This window comes from Cygnus atratus, chromosome 15 (genome assembly GCF_013377495.2).
Source record: "Cygnus atratus isolate AKBS03 ecotype Queensland, Australia chromosome 15, CAtr_DNAZoo_HiC_assembly, whole genome shotgun sequence".
Taxonomy (NCBI): Eukaryota; Metazoa; Chordata; class Aves; order Anseriformes; family Anatidae; genus Cygnus; species Cygnus atratus.
In genome coordinates, this window is record NC_066376.1 from 2,525,504 (window position 1) to 2,549,598 (window position 24,095).

The 24,095-nt window shown below is 51.9% G+C and overlaps 1 protein-coding gene across 1 annotated transcript in view; it reads left to right on the forward strand.

Moving 5' to 3' along the window:
- Window positions 1-2,667: 2,667 nt before the first annotated feature.
- CACNA1H (calcium voltage-gated channel subunit alpha1 H) overlaps window positions 2,668-24,095 on the forward strand; it is a 225,580-nt gene continuing 204,152 nt past the window's right edge. Inside the window, exon 1 of the mRNA XM_050713773.1 lies at window positions 2,668-2,951. Within this exon, the coding sequence (XP_050569730.1) occupies window positions 2,668-2,951 (284 nt within the window). The remainder of the gene's footprint in view (window positions 2,952-24,095) is intronic.

Sequence of the window (24,095 nt, forward strand, 5' to 3'; positions counted from 1 at the left end):
TCCAACCACTACACGTGGGTTAAGCAGGAACTACGGGAAGAAGTGAATGCTTTTGCCAACAAAATGTTGTCTCTCTTCAGCCATGACCACCTTGGGAGTTAATTCTGATCCTTCGGAGAACGAGCCAAAAACCCCTCTGAGGACAGCACTGGGCCTATGTTTTGCCAGGGTTCTTCAAAATCCTCCATTTTACAACAGAAGTCCTCAGCTGCCATCACTGCATGGAGTTTATTAATAAGGCTCTTGGCTTTAAATACTCTCTCCATCAGGCAACAGGTTAAGACCTCGAAAATGCCAGGCCCCGCGTGCTCTGTCTGGCTCTGGGAAGGATGTCTGCAGCCCGCGACAGCTCCGAGCCTCCGCGCAGCCTCCGCCCGCCGAAGGACAGGAGCCGGTGCTCGCGGACAGCTGGCAGGGGAACGGCTTTGAAGACAGATTTGTTAGTCATGGCAGCAGCATCCCCTGACACGGAGCTGGAGGGAAGGCACGGGGGAAAGTTTATTGACTGGGCAGCTTCTGCCGTTGGGAGAGGGTCGAGAGGCGCCGGTGGCTCTCGAGGCTTGGCCTCTCCTCCCGCATCCCGTTTTAGGAGAGCTCCTTTTGTTCCTGCAGAGGTCATTTTCCTGAGCGAGATAATTTATGAGTGGAAGATGGTTCGCTCAAGGAGAACTACACCAACTCACATACAAATCTTCCCTTCCCACAGTAATTTATGATTTGTCCTAATTAGCTGGTATAAACGTGTGGAAACTCCAAGTGCAATCTCTTCTTTGCATGGTTCACGTTCGCTTTGCAGGCTGTGTCCTGCTTGTCAGAGGCATTGTTTGTTCAATAATAAAATTGCCACATACTGTTAATCACAACCTGCAAACATCTAATAAAACAACCATTGAAAGTGTGTATGTAAAACCATCTCTTCACTAGCCCCATTAGGCTCGGCTCTTTCTTCTTTGAAAGCTGCATGACCTCCCTTTTCAATCAATTCCCAGTTATTAACCATGAAGAATAGCATTGGGAACTGCATTTGCAAATTGAATGTGGTGGTATATAATGAACTCACTCTTTAAAAGATTCCAGTTGAGGGGAATGTATCTAGCTAACATTTTTAATCTCTCTTTTCCCCCCTTCCACCTGCACTACGTGCAGATAGAATTCACAGAATTTGAAATAACTTAAAAGAATAAAACTTCCTAAGCAGAGTTTAAGGGGACGGTGCCTGTAACGACTTTCTATTATCTGTTTATTCTGATCCCTCCGAGCTAAGCCCTTGAGAAGATTAGCTACTCAGCTAAAAATCACTGCAGTTTCAGAGCCGATCTTTATTTATTAAAACGCTCCGACCTCTACCTCGGGCTTATACATTTATTTATTAAAACTAATGAATTAATGCCCCGGTGGCAAGCGGGGGTGGGCGGGGGGCTGGGGCAGCCCCGCGGTCCCCGTGGGAGCGGCGCCGGGCGCGTTCCCACGCGACAGCGCCCGGGGGGGTGGGAATGGGGGGGGGACACGGGGCCAGCAGGGCCCTGCCGCCCCCTCAGGGTCCCGGGGGGCCCGCAGCTGCCCCTTTTGGGGTGCGCGGCCCCGGGGAGCCCGGCGGAGCTGGAGCCTCGAGGCACGGGGCGTGGGACAAAGCCGGAGCCCCCCCACCGGCATCGTAAAATCCTTGGGGGGGGGGGAGGAAAGGGGGTTCCGCCTCCTCCCCCCAAGTGAGGGTGCCTCCCCAGAGGCCGTGGGCGCCCTGCCCTCCGCCCCGCATCGCCCAAACAAAGGCGGGGGAGGCAGCACGGCTGGGGGGGGGGGCACGGGCAGATGCGGGCGGTCCCCCCCCCCCCGGGGCTGCCCCGGCTCCTCCCGGCTGCCCGCCCCCGCCGGGCTCCCAGCCCCCTCCGCCTCCGCTTCTCTCCTCCCCTCTCGTCTCCCTCCTCCCCCGGTAAATCCGAAGTTTCCTGTTAAGCACGGGCGAAGCTTTGCTAAAGCGGCTGCGGGGCTGCCCGCTCGCTCCTTGGGATTACCGTCGGGAGAGGCTCGGCTCGGCTCGGCACGGCACGGCACGGCTCGGGGAAGGGCCCCCGCCCCCGCCACCACCTCTCCTCCGCCTCCTCCTCTTCTTCTTCCTCCTCCTCCTCCTCCTCCCCAGCCTCCATCCCCGCGGGCGGGCGCCGCACGCCGAGCCCCGGCCCCCCCCCCGCTGTCTTCGCCTTGCTGGGGGTGTGTGTGTGTGTGTGGGGGTCCGCCGCCTCCCCGCGCCCCCCCCCCGGCAGCCCAGTCCCATGTGAACCGAAAGGCACGGCTATGCTCCTGGGGGCACCGCGCTCCGCCGAACTAAGGTAGGACCCCCCCCCCTCCTCCCCCTGCGAACACCCCCCACCCCCCTTAGCAATTACCCATCCCCTAAAATTAAAAGCCGGGGGGGAGGGCGGAGAGGGAAGGGAGGATGGAGGGATTGGGGAGCTGGGGGGCGACACCCGGCTTCTCAGGGGGGTGGGAGCGGCCGCGCCCCGGTGGCGGCTGGACCCCCCCCCGCCCCCAACGGGGCGGCTTTGTGGCGGCTGTGAGCGCCGGGGCCAGGTGGGAGCCGCGCCCCGCCGCCGGGGGGGGGAGAGGCTACCGGCGCCCCCCCCCCACCCCTGACCCCCTGCCCTTGCCCCGCAGGTCCTGGCCGCTACCATGAGCGATGGCGAGAGCCGAGAGCCGCGGGCGGCCGGCGGCGAGGTGCGGGTGCCCATCCCGGTGGCGCCCCGCCGCCCCACCGAGCCGCCGCCGGAGGATGCCGGCCCCGGCCCCGGCGGTTCCCCCGGTCCCGGCGGTTCCCCCGGCCGCGACCCGCCGCCCGAGCTGGCCTCCGAGGAGGAGGAGCAGGTGCCGTACCCGGCGCTGGCACCCACCGCCTTCTTCTGCCTCAAGCAAACCACCCGCCCGCGCAGCTGGTGCCTCAGGCTGGTCTGTAACCCATATCCTTTCCCCGGGGGACAGCACCCGCCTCCCTATGCCCGGAGCACACCCCTGTGCCTAGAGGACCCCTCCCATACCCAGAGCATCCCGCTGGGGCTCTGTATCCCCGGGCTCACCACCCCTGGGATGCTCCAAAGTCCCCGGGGTGTCCCCAGCATCCCTCCTCCGTGCTGTCCCAGTCCCCATCTCCTGGGGGGTACAGGGGGTTCTGCCCCCACATCGCACACATCGCACCTGCGGGATGCTCGGGGGGTGTGTGCCCCCCTGTGCCACCCCATGGTCTCAGGGGGGGCATGGCACAGTCCCAGCATCACCCCCCCCAGGTGGCACTGGGGCAGGGGGATGTGGGGAGTCCTGAGCCACAGCCCCCCCCGCACCCACATCGGGGAGAAACCCTTTGGCTTCGCATCGTCCTCGGTGGGGCGGGAGGGAGCAAAGTTTGGAGACGGCCTTGTATTTATTTTAGACGCGGTGGGGAATTTCAGACAGGCGCTGCCCCTTCTGCTGTTTATATAAGAGCCAGGAGTGCATGTGCGCCTTCTCGTCGCAGGGAAATGGAGTGGCTTGGAGTTGGCTTTGGAGGGCACATGCCTTGCTTGCCTCGTCCCAAAAACTCCCCTTTGCTTTTGTTCCTTCCCAACTTTCTGCCGGGGGAGGAGGACGACGGTCAGACCTCGAAATCTCCCCCTCCCCCGTGTCCTTTACCTAGTTTATTAATGTTAAAGAAAAAAGAGCAGTCTGTTCCTCTTGGTTGTGACATGCGGAAAAATGAATTTTACCCAAAATGTTCGTGCGAAGGCAGAGTTGTCAGTCTGTCTTGGTGATCTTCAAAAAGTGAGCTTTCAGCTGTGCTCCGCACGTCAGCTCGGCAGCATTGACATTGTGCAGATAATGAATGCTTTCACCTATCCCTGCTACCTGCCTGCAGCTTGCTGCCTGTATCCTGCCGCTGCTGTTAAGAGCATTATTTATTAATATGGTTATTATTGATCTCCCTTCAGTTAACCAAAGAAACCCGTGTGCATCTGAGATCACTGTTTTCCACAGCAACACCACCAAGTCGAGTGTTGTCATTAGGGGGAATTGCACAATCCTCCCCAGAAAGCTGCCTTAATCCGTTATTAGGAGAAATCTTTGGAGGGAGAAACCCCCAATTATTATGGCCTTGAGTCTCCTGTCGATTAAAGTAGGTTTACGTGAACTGTTGGCTTCCACGGAGAGGTTTCTGCTCCCCACTTTTGCGGGAGGAGAACCGGGCTCTTCCGTGTGCGAATGGGAGGGAGAAGTAAACAAGTAGCGGCTCTCCGCGGTGATGCTTCAGCCGTAGAAATATTAAATGTAGCTGATAGTTCCCTAACAAGAAAAAATGAAATACCAGGTCCTTGAGGGGCCCGGGGGAGGGCACTGCGCTCCTCTTATATCAGAGGGGGTGTCGAGGCAGATCTGTTCCCTCCAGCATGGGTTATCGCGTTCCCAAACTTTAGGGGCAGGCAGGAGGGTGAAGCCTTCTCCCCGGGTTTTGGCAGCGGCTCGCCACCCCAAGAGGTGCCCTGGGTTTGGCGTCCCCAAAGCTGGTGGCAAAACAGCCCGCAGCTGGAAGAGAACAAAGCAGCCTCACTGCTGAGCAAGCGAGGCTTCTGGAGAAGTGGATTCAGGTGTGCGCGTGCTGCTGGAGGGTGAGGCTGTTTTTATTGTCGGGTAGAACTTTGCATTTCAGCATCTCGCCAAAGAATTCATGGGAGACCAGATTCCTTTATAAAACTTCCCCGTATGACATAATATTAGATGGAAATTGTGACGGTTGGTTAAGAGGGAGGCAGAAATCTAATAAAACCGCATAAGCCCCGTCTTAGAGCGTTATTGCTGTTGGAGCTGGCATGTTGTGGCTGGAGCAGAACAATGCTCGCGATGTATCGCAGTGAGAGGGACGAGCTCCTGGCTGGGATTTTTCCCCTTCTCTCCCCTCCCGGTCGCCGGCAGTCCCGCACACTGCGGTGAGAATTATCTCTTGTGGCGGCTCTGAAGTTTCTTGGCGAGAGCGCTCGTCTTGCTGCTGCTTGTGTTTTCTGAAGCAGCGTCGAGCGACCCCGAAGCGAGATGTGGTCTCACTGGGGAGCCGGTGCTGTGCCCGGGTGGTGCTGGTGTGTGTCGGGCAGCTGGTGTCTTGGCGCTGAATGCCGCTGCCGATGGCTGGGAAGCTTGGAAAGCAGCTAGCCGGGGAGGCAGCTCGAGGAGGAGCGCGGGCGGATCAGTGCGATAAGGGCAGAGATTCCCCGAGTGCCTGTCCTGTGGAGGCAGAGTCACTTGGAAGAGGGGAGGGAGACACGAAGGTGGTTTCTGGCCACTCGTGCAGTTCTGGTGACTCTTTCTGCCTACATGAAAGCATAGATCCATAAAGCATGATAACGAGCTTTATGTTTGTATTAAAATCTCTGTCTGGTACAGAGAGAGAGGGGTGTAACTGTGGTGTCTCTTAAAATCTGTGTGAGGAGCTTCACTGAGGTGCTTGCTCATCTGGGGAGCGCTAAACCTTTCTGTACAGCAGGTTTCCTCCTTCAGTGGTGCTTTTTGCTGTCCTTCGCTCCCTTTGGGATTTACTGGTGGGGGGGAAGCTAGGGGAGCTCTCCCTCTGCACCCCTAAATCCTGTGTCCCTCCTCTCCCCCTGCTCGCAGAGTATTCCCCGGTGTGGGAGGACATCTCTGTGCATCTCCCGTGGGATGCTGTGCTCCAAAACTCTTCCCCCTGCCAGCAGGCAGAAAGACTTCAGCTCTGCACCCCCAGGGAGTACAGAGGGTGTCCCATCCAATGTGGTCGGGGTCCCGTTCATGGTAGGGCAGCCCTATGGGATGCTCCTGGCAGAGGCAGGGAGCCACAGGGGTTTTCCCCATTGACCTGGGTGCACGAGCATCCTAAAAAATAAATGCCACAACAGCACGGGGAAGGCTGAACCTCGTCAATCCCAATCACTGGAATTGCGAAAGCAACCCAGCTGCTCTGAATATTTCTTGTTAGCAGAGATAGCACAGACCTGTGCCCTGCAGCAGGTGGAAGTCCTATGCCTCTCGGCCAAAAGCATGGTTCGCCTCTGGGGCTTAAGCAGGGGGGGGTTACTGCCGGGCTTAGGGATGGCTATAAAAAGCTGCTGCCTGGTTCCCGGGGGGACAGGTGGGGCGGGGATCAGCTTTCGGGGCTGGGAGAAAGCCTGGCTGTAGGCACGTGCCTGCCCAAGGTCTGCGGGAAGGGGGGAAATTGGGGAGTGGGCAGATGGGGAAGGTGCAAGGTTCTGGCTTTCATAGCTGTGCTCCGTTTGGCAGTGTGAGGAAGAACCTGCAGAAATCTCTGTTCCCCGCCCCCCCCCCCCCCCCCCCCCCCAAAAAAAAAAAAAAAAAGTTTGCATAGTTTTGTATTAACAAAAATGACAAGCTGCTTAGTTCTTAAACAACAGAAAGCAAAAGAGCTGTGAGGAGCTGATTTTCACACATGGCAGCAGTAATCAAAGAGTTGTGCCCATTAAACTTTAATCAAAGGAACAGAAAGCGCTCGGGCTTGCTCTGGGTCTGGTTCGTGCGATGTTGCTGTACAGATGATTTTTTGTCAAGCTGTTTGCTGTGTTGTGTCACTCTCACATTTGGCTTTCCTAAGTGATGACTCCGGCACAGGAGTCTCCTTATGAGCTCCAGGGTTGTCTCCAAACCCAGCTTCAACCAGAAACTCGCTTGCACGTGGTGGTTTAGAGCAAATGGACAGCTTGGATGTAGTTCTTGTGACGTGGGCGGTGGCTGAAGTTGAATTCTTCACCGTCAAGTTATGTTGTATTTTCCTTCTGTTAGGAGCAGCATTTTTATTTGCCTTTTTTTTTTGTTGTTAAGGTATATAATTGGAAGTGCACTTACTTATTTCTCCAGTCCTGGATCTCCTACGTGGGGTTATTTATAGAGGCCTGTAGGTGGGGTTTTGTGTGCACGTTGGGTGCACGGAGCAGGATTTTGGCATTGAGATCCCGCAGGGTCCTTCCCTGGCTGTTCACGAACCGTCAGCTGGCAGCTCCGCAGAAGCACCGTGTGCGTGGAGATGCTCTTTTTGTTTTTTTCTTTCCCGTAGACTTTTGGTCTTGCTGATGCTTAGTCCCGTGAAGTGCCAAGTGACGTTCAGACGGCCACTGGCTGTCCCTGCGCCTCGGGCCGGATCCGGCCGGGGGTCCTGGCTGGGGCTGGTTCAAGCAGTGTAAGGCAGGGCTGGGCTGACACGAGCAGTCAGCACCATCAGCATGCAGGAGGTGAAGCAGCTGGAGGAATGAACTCCGACTCCGTAGCCCTTGCCAGCGCGTGGCCAAGGGGGTCTTTGCTCCATGGCTGGCAGGAGACGTGTGCTGTGAGCCCAGCAGCACGGAGCAGCACAGAGACCTGCTTCCCATCACAGTGCCAAGTGGCAGCAGGGCATCCATAAGGCCAGAGGAACTTTGCTGCTTGTTTTGTGATTCATAAAAACATTTCGTGTTTCATAATAGGTTGAGTTTTCTGTGTGCTTTAGTCGGGGGGGAAAAAAAAACAACCTCCTCTGATTTATTTTCTCAAGTGGCTACAGGGCTTGTCAGTGCCAGCAGGTTTCTGTGGGACTTGGCTCTGTTTTCCTATTCGGGTAGAGTGTCTGCTTGCATCAAACCTGATTTTTTTTTTTTGTATTATTGTATATTTTTTTCTGAAGTATATCTCCTTGCCGCACTTGCTGGTTGCCCTCACAAGCACTTTGGGGCAGACCTAACACTCACACTAACGTCCTGCTGGTTATTTCCAACCATTCCTTGGTGTAGGTGTCTGGAAGTACACTTGGGTGGTGGGGAAGAAACGTATTTCATGCAAAGTGGTGCAAGTGATCTGCGTTTAACACTCCAGTCTGCGCCCAGTCTGGAGAGGGCTGAACTGTGTGCTTGGCACTGTCGTGAGTCGTGCTCTGACCCGAGCCTGGCTTGTTTCCATTCCTTGTTGCACAAGTTCTGTGCGCCGGCTTCTGCTTCTGCTGCAGTGCTGCAATTTGTGGCTTTGGGCTTTGTACTGCAAGCACGTGGAGGTGTGGATATAAGTGACCGTCTCTGGGCTCCCATCGGTTTGGCCAACTTGGTTTGATTGCATTCTGCTTCGTAGCCGGCGTGCCTCAGATTTGAGGAGCTTTATCAGGAAGCCTTTGCTTTTAATCTGGCCCTATTCAGGCTGTATCCTGACAAGTGCACTGGGAGGCTTTGACCAAATCATAATTTGTCATCTCTGAATATAAATATTGCAGTGAAAATATTTAGCGTGCTGTGGAAAAACCCGTTACCGAGTAGCTGTATTTCTGGCCTCATCCTGGGAGCTGCTGAGCACCCACGACGCCCACTGAACGTGGTGAGAGGCGCAGGTGCTGCGCACCCAGCAGCAGCTCCCACTGAGTGACAAGCAATTAGGAAACACAAGTAAGAGAAGTCTTGCAAATTGTAACTCGTCTAAAAATATGCTGTCCACATGTGTTTTTAGCTCCTTTCATTTCAGTGTTCTGTGTTGGCTCAATACATCTAATCAAGAGTTTAGTCCTGGGTTTTCCCGTTTAGGATCAGCAGACAGCATTTCAGTTGGCCTCTCCCCCTGGCACCACCAAAACCCATCAGCCCTGACCTCTAATTTCTGAAGCACTGCTTATGTACTGCCATGAAATGCCCTTTATTCCCACCTTCTAGCCAAGCTCATGGATAAGGGTTGGAAATTCCCCCCCTGTGCAAAGCTGAAGCCTGTGAGATTTGGGAAGGATGTGACGAAGCAGATGGGCAGCCAGGGGCTGGCTGCAGGCTCCAGCAGGCATTAGTGGGTGCTTGGCTCCTGTTTTCAGAGGAACTTTTGCAACAAAAGAGGTCAGAAAGCTAATTGGAGGAGTGCTGGTAGAGCAGGTGGGGTTTTGCTGTGGTTCTTTGCAGCGAAGATTGGCATGAGGTGACACCTGTATGAACTCAGGAGTGCAAACTGGGAAACCAGACAATAATCTGGTGCTGGTGCCCATGAAGAGAAATGTGAAATTGTGCCTGATGGAGTGAAGCTGAACTAGAACCGGGGATGGGGGGGAGTCTGGCCAAAGCATGAAAAGTAAATCAGGAGTATAAATAACAGAAAGAAAATTAGATCTTTGACTTAAAAAAAAAAAAAAAAAAAAAAGAACACTTTCAGCAAGTTGTGTTTACCCCTGCTCCTTTCTTCCCCCACCCAGATCTGCTGCGGCCTTGCTGAGCACCGCTGGGGCTGCTCGTAGGGCACTTGGTTTCTGTCCCTTTGGATTTGGGTTTTTCTTACAGGCTGAGGGCGCACTGTGTCAGGGTTGTACGAGTTTACCTCAGCATTGTCCCAAGTCAGAATTGCAACAGGTGTGTAAGAGCAGCTTTAATCTGCAAATGCACTTGGAAAAGTTTTGCTTACCCATTTCTTCCTTGTTCCTGAACCTACTTAGTGCTTCTATTTCTACAAAAGCCAATTGATTCAAAAGTTAACTCTCTGCATCCACATACAACTTGCAATACCTATAGTTTCACAGAAGGTAGTCAATATTATTGTAGAATATGTTTGTGTGTGCTTTTCCTTTTCTGGTATTTTTATTTGTTCAGTATTGGATATTCCTGCTGAGAGAGATGCTAACTTGTTGCATCACATTTTAGTAAAAATTACTTGTAATACCTGTGAAATGTCTACAATTCACTTTTTGTTTTCAGGCTGTAATTTATAACACATCAGAGCCATTAATTCGCTACTTTTCATGGCATTTACAAGATGCATCCCAGACTGCACTTTGTAAAATTTTTCAATTGCCTTCAGATTTCTCACCTCTCAAATCTGGTGGGAACCAATAAATGCAGTTTCAATTTGCAGTTTGTTTACAAGTTTGCCTTACGTATTGAGACCATATGTCCTTTTTCCAGCACGTCTAGATGCCAGATCCTTAGAAATGTAAAGCAAAATATCGCTGGAGTTGCACTCTGCTGGTTAATGGGAGCAGGAGATCAGAGCTTGGAGTTAGTGTCTCTTTTTCTTTGTTGCAGATGAATTTTACGCAGTGGAGCCCCAGACTGGATGTAGATCTTTTCCTGATAATCATACAGCTGTTTCTAAGATGTTTTACCACGTTTTAGTGCACTTTCTTAAATAGAGAAGTAGTTTTAGGCTTATAATAATTGAGTTTAGGCAAAGAGCAGTACCTTTGCAGAGCCACAGCGGGACTGTGACAGCCAGCCCTTGTTTACCTTCTCCTTGGCTTTTGTCACCGCAGTTTTGGGTCTGGGGCTGGCAGCCTCTGCCCGGCTTGCTTGGAAGCAAGATCAGAGATTTATCTGACATGCTCTCTGTAAATGACATGTTTGGAGTAACTCCATTAGAGCGACTGGGATCGCATTAGTTTACAGTGAATGAACTCTGAATCATGTTTCTGTGTTGTTTATTTTTAAATTGCTTCTGCAGACAAGCAGCACTGCGAGCTGCCTACTTACAGAGCTCCCATTAGTTTTCCGCTGGATTTCACGAGCACGTAGCTCGTGATCTGCTCCTTCCTTGTGCTGGTGTAAATCAGGAGGGGTCCCCAGCTCCGTGGCCTGCATGCCCAGAAGCACGTGGGTGGGCTTTGCTCTTGCCCCACGTTCCTCTGTGAATTCGACCCGCTTGGGCCCCCAAACTGTGCCGCAGCAACCTCTGCTATTGGTGTCGAAACTCATGCAAGAAATATGTTACCTCTATTTGCACAGATGTTTTAAGGGAACTTGAGCTCGGATTTTGCCCTTAATTCTTAAGGTAGCATCTGGCATTCGTGTCCAATCCATTAATCCCGCCATCGAAGCAGCATTGTGATTTTAAATAAGATCTACTTTTAAGTGAATATTTAGCTTCCTGGGATGGGAGGGAAGTTATTCCGCGATCTCCTCCTAATAGTTAATTCTAAGGTAACTGGGAACAACTTAAAATCATCAGGGTACGTGCTGTATTTCTGAACTAGCAATTAGGAGTCATCAGCCTGCATAGAGACAAATTGGGAGTGAATTAGAGGCTGATGAGCTCTGTGCAGGGCTCCCAGGGCTGCTCACAGCCTCCTGCCGCAGCGGAGCCTCGGAGCGGTCACTCCGGAGGGGTGGTGGTGGGGCCCTGACAAGATGCAGCTGTAAAAGACAATTTCCCTCTTTCTTTCCCTTAATACAAATCTGTTCCGAGCGCTGTACCAGGCAGACTAGTTTTGGCAATGGATTAAATGCGCAGCTTTGAGATCTAATTTTGCCTGTTTCAACTGACAGATGGAAATTGTGTGCTTTCACAATGCTACTAGTATCTCGTGAGTTTGCTCAGAAGCAGAGCCTCTGGAAGCCATCCGGAGAAATCAGACAGCCCTGCGTGTGTGTACATCTCTGTGATCGTGGTTTCTTTAGATGGAGAGGTCGAGCCGCAGTGCTGCTCCGCGCCTGTTTCCTCCCCCCTCGTCCTGCAGAGTAGGAAGAGGATTTGCCTCAATTTTTAAGATCCCATTAAACCTTCCTGCAGAAAGTAAGCCACAGATCGTGGTACGTGGTGCCTGGGACATCTGTCGTGTTCCACAAGGCTGGAGAGTCCCAATGGCTGGGACGTCTGGTGCTCGGGACAAGCAGAGGTGTCTCGGGAAGAGCTGTCCCCTGGGGCCCTCAGGAAGCTCGGTGTACCTGGCTCTTCCATCCCCATCACGCTCCCCTGTGCCCCTGCGGTGGTTTTGATTTTTCTGTTGTTCAGCTGCACAGGGCTCAAACCCTCTGAGGTTTGCGGTGGGTACGCAGGTATTTGCACGGAGATCTGCGCCTGTCTCGGAGGAGCTGCAGCCCAGGTTTCTTCTTGACGTGGTTAAGGAGAGGAAGGATAAACTGACACCTCCCTCATTGATGATGACAGATAGGGGAAGGGATGAAGAGCTCGCAGGGAGACAGCAAACCGCAGCTCTTGGTGCTGCAAAGGGAAACTCTTTGGGCACAGTTTGCAGGCACAGATGATGGAAAAGCAGAGGAACAGACAAATACGCTGTGTGTCTGTGTGTACAACACAATATGTATCTATATCTTTTTGCCCATGCTTTTACAACACAATATGTATCTATATCTTTTTGCCCATGCTTTTGTTTCTAGCAGAATGGACTTTACTTTGTTTGTAAAGGAACAAAAGCCCTCCTTGTGCAGGTTGATAGCAAACAAGCTTATTCCTTTGTTGGGTTTGTCCATGAGGATGTGGTCAGATGGATGTGGGGGTGCTGTCTGAAGCCCTGGGGTGAAATAATGAATCCACAACAGCTTTGTCATTGACTTTGGGTTCCCACCTGTGGAGAAGCAGCAGTGATGGTTTGGGTTTGGAAAAGAATCCAAGATTGTTCTTCTTTGACCCCTTGTTCCAGGTGAGGTAACTTCAGTGCCGGCGAGGCTGATAGGTCCAGGAGCAGGATTTAGCCCTAAACACACAGTGTATCCCCAGCCTCTTATTACCAAGCCCTTTTTTAAGTGTGTTTGTGCAGAGCCTGTAATGGTATAATGTACACTGTAATTTTGTTGTTAAATCTGAGCCACTTTGGCATGGTGGGGACTAGACGGCTTATAGCGATTGGAACATTAGGGCTTATTGAATTTCATAGCCTGGGGGATTGAACTGCACAGAGCAACTCTTGGAAGAAAATAAAAATACCCCATCCATTTCTCCTGAATTTCTTTTTTTCTAGGATGATTTTTTCCCCTTTAACAGGCTTGGACTTCTGGGCACGGGCAGAGGGGTGGGGGGCAAACACTGGGATGGTCGCTGGGCTGTGAAAGAGGCTCTCAAGGAAAGAGGCCTGGATCTGCTCCCAAGGGCACTGGTGAACACCACACCTGTAAATATGCTGGGGTTTCCTTCACCTCACTGCTGTCAGCTCTGGCAATGGAATGGAGGCAGTGTTTTCCCTTTTTCAGTGACACCAAGCGTTGTTTCTGCAATTCCAAGCGTGTGCCTGTGCCGTAAACACTTCTGTCACGCTCACGTCTGCTGGGGCTCTCCCGGACACCTGGTGCAAACCTGGACCCTGCGGGGTTTTGTGGGGCAGCAGGGAAAACCCGCTCATGTTTCTTGTATGCAGAGAGCCTTGTGCAGGGCTTGTGAGCGCCCAGCGCCGTGCCTTACACCTCATACCCTGTGCTTGGTCCATGCCCTGTGAAGTCCCCAGGTATTATCGAGGATGCGGCCCTGTGAGGCAGAAGCCGGTTTAGTTTCTGCATGCTGCTGTCCCCCGCTTCTCTGATGAGGGTTGGTAAAATGCTCGCTTTGGGTAGTTCTAATTTTTAGTGTCTGTGTGATCTGGAGCTTACCTGCTCTGGGCAGAAAAGATGCTGTATTTCATATGGGCTTGAAGGGGACTTTTCTGATAACAGTAGCTTGTTTCCACTATTAAGTATGAACCCGTTCTTGAATTGATCATTTGGCATTTTAGGGGAGGGGTCTTGGCCTGCTGAAGCTGGGGGTGACACAGTCATCGAGGCCAGTTTTGGGGAGAAGGAGGGAGTTTCATGGCTGGGGTCCTGGCTGGATGCTGTTCCCACCTGCCACAGGCTGACCCCTTTTTCCTGACCCCATCTCCGCGTGTCTCGTGTACCTGCCCTGATGCCTCCAGCTCTGTGCACCCATTACGATGAACTGTAATCTTCACCTTGCTGGAGCAAGGTGTGCCGTGACTGGAAAAAATCAGTGCTCAGCCATAGCAAAATGGAGGGTCTTCTTAAGGCTGTATTTATTCTGTTCTTACATTCAAAAAAATTTTTTAAACGTGTCTCTCATTGAAACTTCCCAGGCCCTGCTGAGTCATGGCTGTTTTCTTGTAGCTCCGTTGAGTTTTTGACAAGAACCTACTAGGCTTTCATGTGTGTGTTTGTCAAGGGATGGAGCTCGCAGAGCTGCTGCTCGTGTGCACGGGCAATCAATTATGGAGCCCATTTGCTGTTCTTCTTATTCATGTTTGCATCAGGGCAGCATTTAGGCTGAGCCCAGCACTGCTGTGAGTGCTGCAGAGGGCACAGTTAGAGGCAATTTGGGGCTCGGGGAGCTTCAGGGAAGGAAGAATTTCTGTCTTCTGGCAGAAAGCAGGAAGGGAACTGAAGCCAAGAAGCAATGAGGTGGCTTGTGAGGGGCTGTGCAGCAGGGTGGGGATGGATGTTGTCTCCTTAGGAGCTGCAATTCCTCCTGTGAAGCATCTCCAAAGTAGCTTGCTTCCTTCTGAGCGCTAACTTCACTTAGGAAGCGGTTAACAGAGATGAGTACTGATTTATGGAGCCATGCACAGCATGGGGTTGGTGCTCTCCAAATGCTCCAGAACTTCTGATTGCTCCGGTGTAGACTTCAGGCAGACTATGGAGAGGGAATAACCTCAGCCAAATCATGGAAAGTTTTGGATGCTGCATGGATGGGCATCAGCAGTCCTGTCTTTCTGTGACCTTCTCTGCTTTTTACTGTTGCTTACCTGAGACATGTTCTTGCACATGAGCTCCATGGGCTGGGAGTTCCCACCATGGAAGGATGGTTTCCTGCTGTGTTCATGCGTTCCTGTAGTCCCACTGCACCCCAGCAGGGCTGCTCGTTTCGGCAAGGGCTGTAGAGTTTGCCCTTAAGCGAGACAGGCGGGATCAGGTAGGCAAAATCAATTCCCTGCTGGCTCTGTATCGCTTTGTCCTGATAAGCTGTCAGTTTAGCTCTAAATGCTGCGTTTGAAAGCACATCGCTGCTCGCCAGGATGGGTCAGTGTCAGCAGCAGTATGAGCTGAAGGATGGATTTAAGCCACCAGCTCGTCACAAGAATGGGGAGCTACATCTGAGCCATCGTTCCTTGGCAGCCTGTGATCTTTCACAGGTTGCAGAGAAATTTGGTCGGATAAAATATCCTCGGCTACCTCTGAGTCAGCCCTGCAGTTTAATGTCGCTGCTAATAGCGGGTTGTGGCGGTGAGGAGCCGGAGGTGCAGATGAGGTTGGGTGGAAAGGAGCTTGTGTTTGCCAGCTGGGTGTGGGCTGACCCCTGTCCTGGTGCAAGGAAAGTGGGGGGGGACACAAAGGGGACCCCTGAGCTGTTCCACGACCATGCTTGGGGCAGAACCAAGGCGAATGGGACTCAGGCCATCCCCTCAGGGCGGTGGTGCTGCACAGGGTCCCTGGATGTCACATCTGGGGGTCACTTAAGGATCTCATTGAAGCTGCCCTTAACCCTGCGTTTCCTGGCTCTGCCTGATGTAAGCCAGAGCCATTGCCTTGTCTGAACGTTGGCTTTGCGGCAGGGGTGATGGATTGCAGCGTGAGCTTTACCACCCTTCATCGCTGCTTCCTGTGCTCTTTTGGCCCGTTATGTTCAGTTCAGTCAGAGTTTATTATAAATAACTTCAGATAGCAAGCTGAAATATCCCGGGCTCGCTTTTTTTTTCTTGGCAGTTGCAGAGTATGAATCGGCTTCAAGGCAATTGAGGTATTTTAACATAGCATTTACAGCCCGTATCTATACAGAATGTGACTTGTGTTTATAGAAGTGTGCCTTTAACAGTCTCTTATCAAAACATATGGGACTCTATAGTTGGATGCTGGGGTTCCTCTAAAGCATTCCCCAGACAATACAGTTCCACATTGCATTGTCTTGTGATTTCTGTAGACATAACTGAGTCTGTAGTTCTGCAAATCCAGTCATGCGCCTTCCCTGTCTGGCCTGTGGTGCTCGCTTCTCCTCCTCCAAACGCCTTGCAAGAGCCTCTGAAGCTCCCTTACCGCTGAGTCCTCCTTTCGCCCATGCACGTCCTTGGCAGCCAAGGCAATGTCATGATGCAGAAAAGCACATCGTGCAAAACAGGATAAGGTATCAGCAAAACGGAGCGATGGGCTGACATAGCGGTACGGTTGGGAGCAGCTAGTGGTGAATATGCCCCGAGAAACGAGGCTTGCATTTTTCCCCCGTTGCAGGTCTCAAGGAGGTCTTGTTCCAGGACGATCGCTCCTTGTTTGCGTGGCATGCCCTGGGGTCAGGCTGGGCACTGGGTCGTCAGACCATGAAACAGGGAGATGTCCTCCCACAAAGACCTCGGTGCATCAGGGAATGCTTTTGGCCCCAAGGATGCGTCCCCATCCAATCTCACACTGGATGCTTTCCAGGTTTTATGCAACTTCAGATGGCTCACGGCGCAGTCTGTTACCAGCCGGTATTTCACCTGCCGTGGGGAGGGAACTGGCTGTCCACGAGATGCCCTCTGTGCCATAACACCCAGACCAGCATCCTTAAAGAGGTGCATGGTCGTGTTGCATTTAATAGGGCTGCCAAGAAGAACGAGCTCTCTGACTCTCATCCCGCAGTGTTGTTTCCTTTGGTACACTGCGACACACTGCCCTTGCTGGAGAGCTTGAGAACCTTCCAAAAGCTTCAGTTTCTGATTCAGAGCCTGTCCAAGCTTCCATCTCAAGCTTTTTTAGTCTGTAAATTAGAAAGAAAGTTTGAACAAAAATTGGCCTTCCTGTGGTAATTGTCCTCTCCAGCCCACAGATTTTAATGGGAATTGGGCGTGCTGAATCTCTAGATGGCTGTGCAAATCTCATCCCCCTTCTGAATTAAATCATGCTTCCTCAAGCCCAAAGAAGGTCCTTTGTTTGTCTGGGTGCCTGGGATGGCCCTTAATGCTTGGGTTTATATCTCATGCCTATTTGTTACAAGTATGATTGATCCATTTATTTCAAGGCATTGTTTGCAGAGGACTCTGGCGACTTTCGGACGATAATGCTCTGTGTCTGAGCAGTATTGTCTAAATTAAGTAATGAAGTTGTCTGGCTGTGGGAAGAGTCTGGTTTGCCTTCCTGGTGGGTGTAAACACTTTGATTTACACAAGTTGGCGGGCCGGTGGCCCAGGCCATGCTGCAACTCCCAGGATCGACCCGCCGGCTCTCAGTGGTTCCTACCAGCCTTTGGAAGGGCTAATAATGGGTGACCCTACTGAGCTGCCACTTCTGGACCCAAATCCCAACATCTGGCAGCCCTTGGTGGGACCGTGCAGCCCCTTGGATGCCACATTTTTCACAGCAATGTGTTTCAGGCATCACATAGCTGTCCAAAACAGAGTCCTACAGCTCTTGTGCTTGCTTGATGTCTGAGCATCTCCGGCTCTTGTATCTTCTGCCAGTGCTGGGCCTGGGTAACCTCTCCTACCAGCCTGGCTGGATCTTTGTAGCTCTGGTGGTGCTCAGTGTCTTTTGGATGGAGAAACACCTCAGCCGTCGCATGGTTTTCTGTGGGTGCCCAGCAGGCCCCTGCTCCTTGGGGCCCCTCCAGCTGGGAGGGTGGCTCCACACCGATGTCCCCTGGCTGCAGCGTGACGGCTTCTCAGGACCTGTCTGTCCACTAGATGTCAAACCTCTGCTGCAGAAGGGGTGCTCCAGCTCATGGGGGAGGACACAACTGCAGCCAGCGTGTCGGGAGCACAATTGGATTCAGCATCTGACACGGGCGGATGTCCATGGATGACCTTGCTACCATCTGGACAATGTGTGGGATTTCAGCTGGCTTTCCCTGTTGAGATATTTCAAATTAAAGCAGGGTGGGAGAGCGGAATGCATTTTTTTTTCCTGGAAGTGTATGAATTATTTCCAGTGAAATGTTTCAGGGGTTCAGTTCTCCTGAAGGTGAGGGTTTCAGATATGCTGCTGAAGGGACTTTTGGATTTAAAAGCCAACCTATGGGGACCTGCTTCTGATCTTATCTTGCTTTTACACCAGTTTTTATGGGAAACTCCTACTTTAACACGAGCAGCTACTGATCATCATGAGCGTGATTTGGAGCAGAATTGAAGTCCCCCCTGAGCTGTTGCTGGATGTGGATGGGGCAGGAGCGAAGTCAGGACCGCTGCTCTCAGGCAGGCTGTGTGTCTCTGGTGCTACTGCTTGCTCCAGGGATGCTTAACAACTTTTGGCAGGAATTCAGTGTTCCTTTCGTCATGATGTTTTACTTTCCCTTGTTTTTTGTTCTTTTTTCCTCTTTTTCTTTGTTCCTGCCCACAAGATGGGAGATAGATGAACTTTTAGGCTGGCCCAGTTGTGTGTCTGTGGTGGAGCCGGCCACAAAGACACGGTTGTAGTTTGGAGCATCACTTATGTTCCCCTGCATGTGTCTGATCCCTGAAGGCTTGGCTGGACTCCATGCTTGGGTGCCCCAACATAAGGAAGGATGTCCCACTTGTACAGATTTACAAATAGCCCAAAGTCTGCTGTGACCCCACCACGCCAGGGGGCCTGATGCATCCAGCCCTTGGCATGTGCTGCTTGACTTGTCTCAAAATTCCCATCAATCCATATCTCCTTTTGTCTTAATTAAGAGAAATGTATCTATACTTGTGTGCTCCTTAGTTAAAGCATGAAGATCCCTGTTTGGGATTATTTTTAGTCTCTGAAATCATTCATGAGGCTGCTTTCCCTGATTTATGACAGTACCCAGCGCATCGCCATGTAAATGACTTTTAAATGGAATGTTTCAGCAGTTTTATAAGAATTCCTCATGTGAGGGAAAATAAACAGTTTGTCATTTACCAGACTGTATTTGATTATTAGATTTGTTACTATAAACATCAGGCTACGCTTCCTTAAGCTGAAGCTGCTGGATATGTATGACTTCAGAGAGCCGTAGTGTTAAATAAAAACTAACCTGATGTGAGAAATCAGCACAGGATTGATCAGACCCGTTCCCTGCTGGCCAGATAGATGCTTCTTGGCCGGAAATGAATATCTGATGTTAAGATTAAGGAGACTCCTTTTTTTTTTTTTTTTATATATTTTGTTCAAAGAGCGCACAGGCTATAAAAGGTGAAGGGTATGAGCTAGGTGTCCTTGGGTCTCGGTAAGGCTATGGTATTCCAGCTCTGTGCTCAGTACAGGTCTTGTGTGGTGTTTGAGGAAGTTAATGCGAAGTGGCGAGCATGGAAAGAAACATACGGTGCTAGGGTAAAACCTCACAGCTCTGGTGAGGGGATGGGATGGGCAGAGCTTCACTGATGTGCACCAAGGCATTTTATATGCAGGCACCAGAATGGAAAGGCCTTCTTATGAGTGGAAAAATACCCATGCAAATGCATCAGTCCCTTGGTACGGGGGTGTAAAATACCTCTCAGACCCATGGAGATCAGGTCTAGAGAGTAAAACATTAACCCAATAACTGTGTGGCAGGTTAGGAGCTTCTTATTTGGATCATCTTTTTCCCTCAAGTTTAATGCATCCCGCATGGAAAGGAGTTCTCTGTAAGCCCGGTGACTTGGAGGAACATCTGGGCTGGAAGGACTGTAAGGAGCATTTGGGAAATGGCTGCAGCTGGGTGTTGGGCTGGCTGCGTGGTGAGGACGTGGTGCAGCAAGGGACAGCCAGTGCCTTTGGGCCCCGGCGCCTGCAGTCGGTGATGTCCTGGTTCCAGCACCACATCTGCAAACCCCAGCCCCACGTGCAGGTGGCATTGGTACATCCCCAGTGTGCCTGGAAGGGAACAGAGCAGGTAGCAGGACAGGCACAGAACCAGCGACACGTCTCCTGTCACAAGGCCCCAGGTGGCTCGTAGATCCCATCCACTCTGCCCTGCACCCTCTCACCGGGTGCAAGCAACGTGAGAGAGTTACAGACAGAAATGGGCAGGGAGAAAAATCGACCATAAAATTGGTAATTTGAGGAGCTCCACGAGGGACGAAAACACTTGTTGTTAGACACTGTGTAATTGCATCGCAGTGCCCGTGGTTACAGGAGCCAGCTAGCCTCGGTTTGCTCAGGAAGAGCCCTCATGCCTTCTGACACCCGTCTGCAAGCACCTGCGGGAGCAGGGCTGATGAGAAAAGCGTGTCCCCTCTCCCACTGTGGCAGGACTGGCCGTGATTCCTTGCATCCCAAATCCTTCCTTCCTTCCTTCCCGCTCCTCAGCACTGCTTGGGTTGGCAAGGGCGAGAGCCAGGGAGGGCAGGCGGGAGCTCGTGCTTCGTCTGTCACGGGAACTTAGCCGGAATTAGCGGCAGAGCCGAGCGTTGTGAGTTGGGCAATAAATTCTGCCGGGAATATGGTGTTTGTCTGGGTGAGCTGTCATGGGGACGGGCCCCTCACGGGGGGTGATGAGCTGCAGGGCAGCCTGGGGAGGAGGCATCATCCTAGGAGGAGCTGCCTCCCCAAAACCATACCTGTGGCTGTGCTTCGGACCATCTCGAAATATACCTCTGAGGAGCCTGCAGCCAGAGGCAATGGAAAGCAGGGGCTTGGTGCCACTGCAGGACTTCAGCTGGGTTTTTCTCCTTTGCTTCTGGTCACTTTTCCCAGTGCCTGAGCCGGGGAGCTGTCCCTCGCTGTCCCTGGGGCTGATGCCATCCCGTACACACCCTGGGCTCTTGCGGAGTAGCAAGGTCTCTGGCACCAAACTTCTCAGGGGTTATAAATCATGTTTTTATATGTGGACTTGTTTTGCTGATTCTTTTGGTTCCCCTGTGAAAGGCTAATGCTGCCCGTGTTGTAAAACTAAATCTCTGCCCTCTGCTTTCCAGACAGCAAAGGGGCCGGTGTGTTAACTGGGGGGAGAGAGGGAGGGCCGAGGGGCCAGCTGCCAGCGGGATGCGCTTCTCCCCTGGCGCTCTGCATGCCAAGATGCCTTCAGACGGCTCCACGAAGGCTTCCCTGCAGTGCCCGTGCTCCACCAGAGCTTTCGTTGTCTCCAACCACATCCCAGTGGCACGAGGAGGGGGATGTCTGCTGGCAGAGGGGGTCCTGGCGGTGTCTGGGTGTGTGTCTTCTCCCCTTGGGACCTATTTCATTGTGTCTGCCTGAAAACATGGCCTTTACCTCCCCTTGCTCCTTAAATGAGTCTTTTTTTGTGGACATCTTTTAGTATGTTTCTTGCTTTTTATCAAGAAAACTTTTCTTTCCACTTTTAACAAGTAAAACAGCACGTCCCTGTGTATTTATCCGTTCAGAAATTATCCTTTCGGAAACTTTGGATGTATAGAGCTGTGCTGAAACTAATTCCAGGTTATTCCAAGTATTATAGTAACAGTTATAGTATAGTGTCCTCTTTAAGCTTAGCTCGTTTCAGCGTGCTTATGGTAGGAGCATGCACGTGGCTTCGAAGCGAGCAAGCCACTGCAGCAGGCTGTGTTTCCTCTTCCTCAGAAAGTGCTGCCGAAACTCTTGCATCCCCATTTAACCATGGGATTAACACTGGTGCGATGTGCTCAGGAGCAGTCATCTGCTGGGGGAGCTGCTCTGCGCTGAAGGACCGTAGCAGGCTTGGGAGGGATCGTGAGGAAAACCCGTATATTGACACTAAAACCAAAAAACCACGTTGAAAAATGGAACCTATTTAATGCCTAATGACCATCTATTATTTCCCTTTCCCTTACTGTTTTAAAAACAAAGTGCAGAACTTGTAATACTCGGAGGATCACTTTCGCGTATGCAGCTGTGCTGTACATAATATGCAGCACACGTTCATGTTCAAAAACCCAATAAAACTGGTAATTAGCCCCTGAAACAAATTAGAGCAGAAGATACAATTTTATTTTACATAGTGCCTTTTCTGCAAACTGCGTCTCAAAACACGTTGGAGAGTTAAGTAATGCAGAGCTTAAATAATAAGAGCACTGGGAGAGCAAATTAATAGAAAAAGGATGGATATCTCTGCAAAGCCGGAGAATTAAGGTTGGAGGAGCGGAGTGGAGGCTGCTTGTGTGGGTGCCATGCAGAGTTTTGTGTTGCCCCTCGGTGCTTTGGTCTCCCCGGGTGTTGAGGAGGGGACGCGTCTGTCTGCACGGGGCAGGGAGGTTCTGGCAGCGGGCGCAGCGCAGGCAGGGCGAGCAGAGCGGCGAGACGGATGAGGTATGTGCAGCAGGCTATAAAACTAAGGAGGGCAATTTTGAGCCAATTTGTTCATCTTTCCCTTTCATGGCTGAAGACAGAGCGGCTGTTGCACCGCAGCGCTTCCTTCCGCTCCCTCTCTGCCTCATTGACTCAGCAGCTCACTTTAAATCTCAGCTGCAAGTATAAGTTTTTCTCCTTCCCTATAACTCTCGCTCTTCATCTCCGGGCTGTTATTTTTAATGCTAACTTTGTAGCTGTATTTAATGCTGGGCAGTGCCGTGGGGATGCAGCCAGGCTGCAGCACCGTGGGCAGGGAGCAGCAGGCACGGCTGAGCCTTGTCACCTTCTCCATCCTTGGGACTGGGTCTGGTAAATCCTCCAGCAAGACCTGAACACTCTGGGGAAGCTTGGAGAGTGTGGGGAAAAAAAGTGTGCAGGCTTTCCATGGGGCTAAGGGACCTAAGGCATTGTCTGTGTTTTGCCTTGCTAGAATGGAGCTCGGATTTGGGCCAGGCTGCTTTTGCATCATCGGGAGAATGAGGAGAATTTTTATTATTATTATTATTTTCTTTCTTTTTAAGTTTCTAAACCAGGAGCAAACACCAGGGCTGAGAGAAGCCTTGTGTCATGGGCAGAACAGAGCTGCTGCAGATCCCAACGCCTTCAGGATGCTCTCAGTACGATCCCCTTACTCCCGTGTCCCCATAGGGGCTCGTCTGTCCCTCTCCCCCGAGCTGTCCCCAAAAGCACCTTGAGTCTTCAAACCCCCAGCCTCAGCAGGGTTGATGGGCTCCATTTACAGCCTCATTATGGGGCAGATCAATGCAGAACCAGCTGAAACAACATCACAGCGTTGACTTGACATGGCAGAAGGGTGAGGAAGTCTGGCAGAGACATTTCTTGCTCCCTGCTTTTTTGTCCCAGATGGATTTGGTTTGTGGAGTGGGGCAGAGGGAACGGCCCCACATATGGGGACCCTGATATAGGGCTGGGTGTTCACAGGTCTCTGCATGGCCCCTCAGATCCACCAGGACATGGGGCTGTGAGCCAAGGGAGTGGGATGGGAGCAGCGTCCTACCGCCGCCGTGATCCCACGAGTCAAAGCTAGAGGAGCTGGCGGTGCTTTGGGGTCACAAGGAGAGCCCCGTCCAGGCCCAAATGTGGAAGTTCACGTTTCCCTCTTTGGTGGAGGTGTCTGCAGCAGCAGCACGACGCACCATTGATTTTCCTTGGACGGTTACGAGGTGGCCGTGGGCCAGCCCGTGGGACCTGTGCTCAGGCTGTGAGTGGTGCGGTCTGCTGCTTCGGTGCTTTGAGGGCGGCTGCTGCATCTGCAATTTCTCAGTTTGTGTTTTTTTTTTTCAGCACGTCAATCTGAATGTTTGTTTGCTTTGTGAAAGCCAAGCTGTTGCATTGAATGGGAGTACGGATGCAGTCGTGATGTGGAGGATGACAGCATGGCAAGGCTGCGGGAAGCGCCCTTTGGGGCAAGTGAATGTCTAAGGGGGAAAAGCATATCAAGCTTTTCGGGTTCAGAGTCATAGCTTGAGCAAAACGTGCAACTTTTGACACAAAAGCTGATGATTTTTGTACTGGTGTATGGGAGATGGTTGCTCCTGCATGCATATTGCCTGTGAAGATCCCAGGAAGGATGCTTCTGCTCCTGACTGTCGCCTTCTGCAGCTTGCAGCGAGCAGGGCTCCCGTATTGCTGCTCCCTTCCCTGGGCCAAACTCAGCCCCTGGAAATCTGTGGTGACTCTGGTAGTAAAGTGGTAGCAGGAGGGAGAAACAGTATTTTTCACAAAGCAGCAGTTTTTAACGTGGGGTTTACGCCTGACTCGGGATGAGAGGTGCCGTGCTGCTGCAGGGAGGACACGGCGGTGACCTTGCAGGAGGCTGGGTTTGTGCCAGTGTTGCAGACTCAATGGCTTTCTAAAACTCTGTGTGAATGATGACCATTAACACCACAAGTTTTAACAGTTAACCATCCTCAGGTGCCTGTTTCAGCCAGCCAGGGCTAATTGTCTGGGGTAATTGAGCACCTGGATGACCACAGCAGTTGTCTTATAGAAGTCCAGGGCTGCTGAAAATTGGGTACAGAGAGTCTTCATCTGGATACCTCAGGGTCTCAGACTGGGGAGTTTTAGGCTCCTGATGCCGTTATTTCTGTTTCTGAAGAAAGAGGATTTCAAGGTTCCCATGACCTGCTTCTGACTGCTCTCCAGTTTGGGTTTGCTTCCCCACACAGCCAAGTGCTGAGCTCAGGTCTTGGCAAACATTTGTGG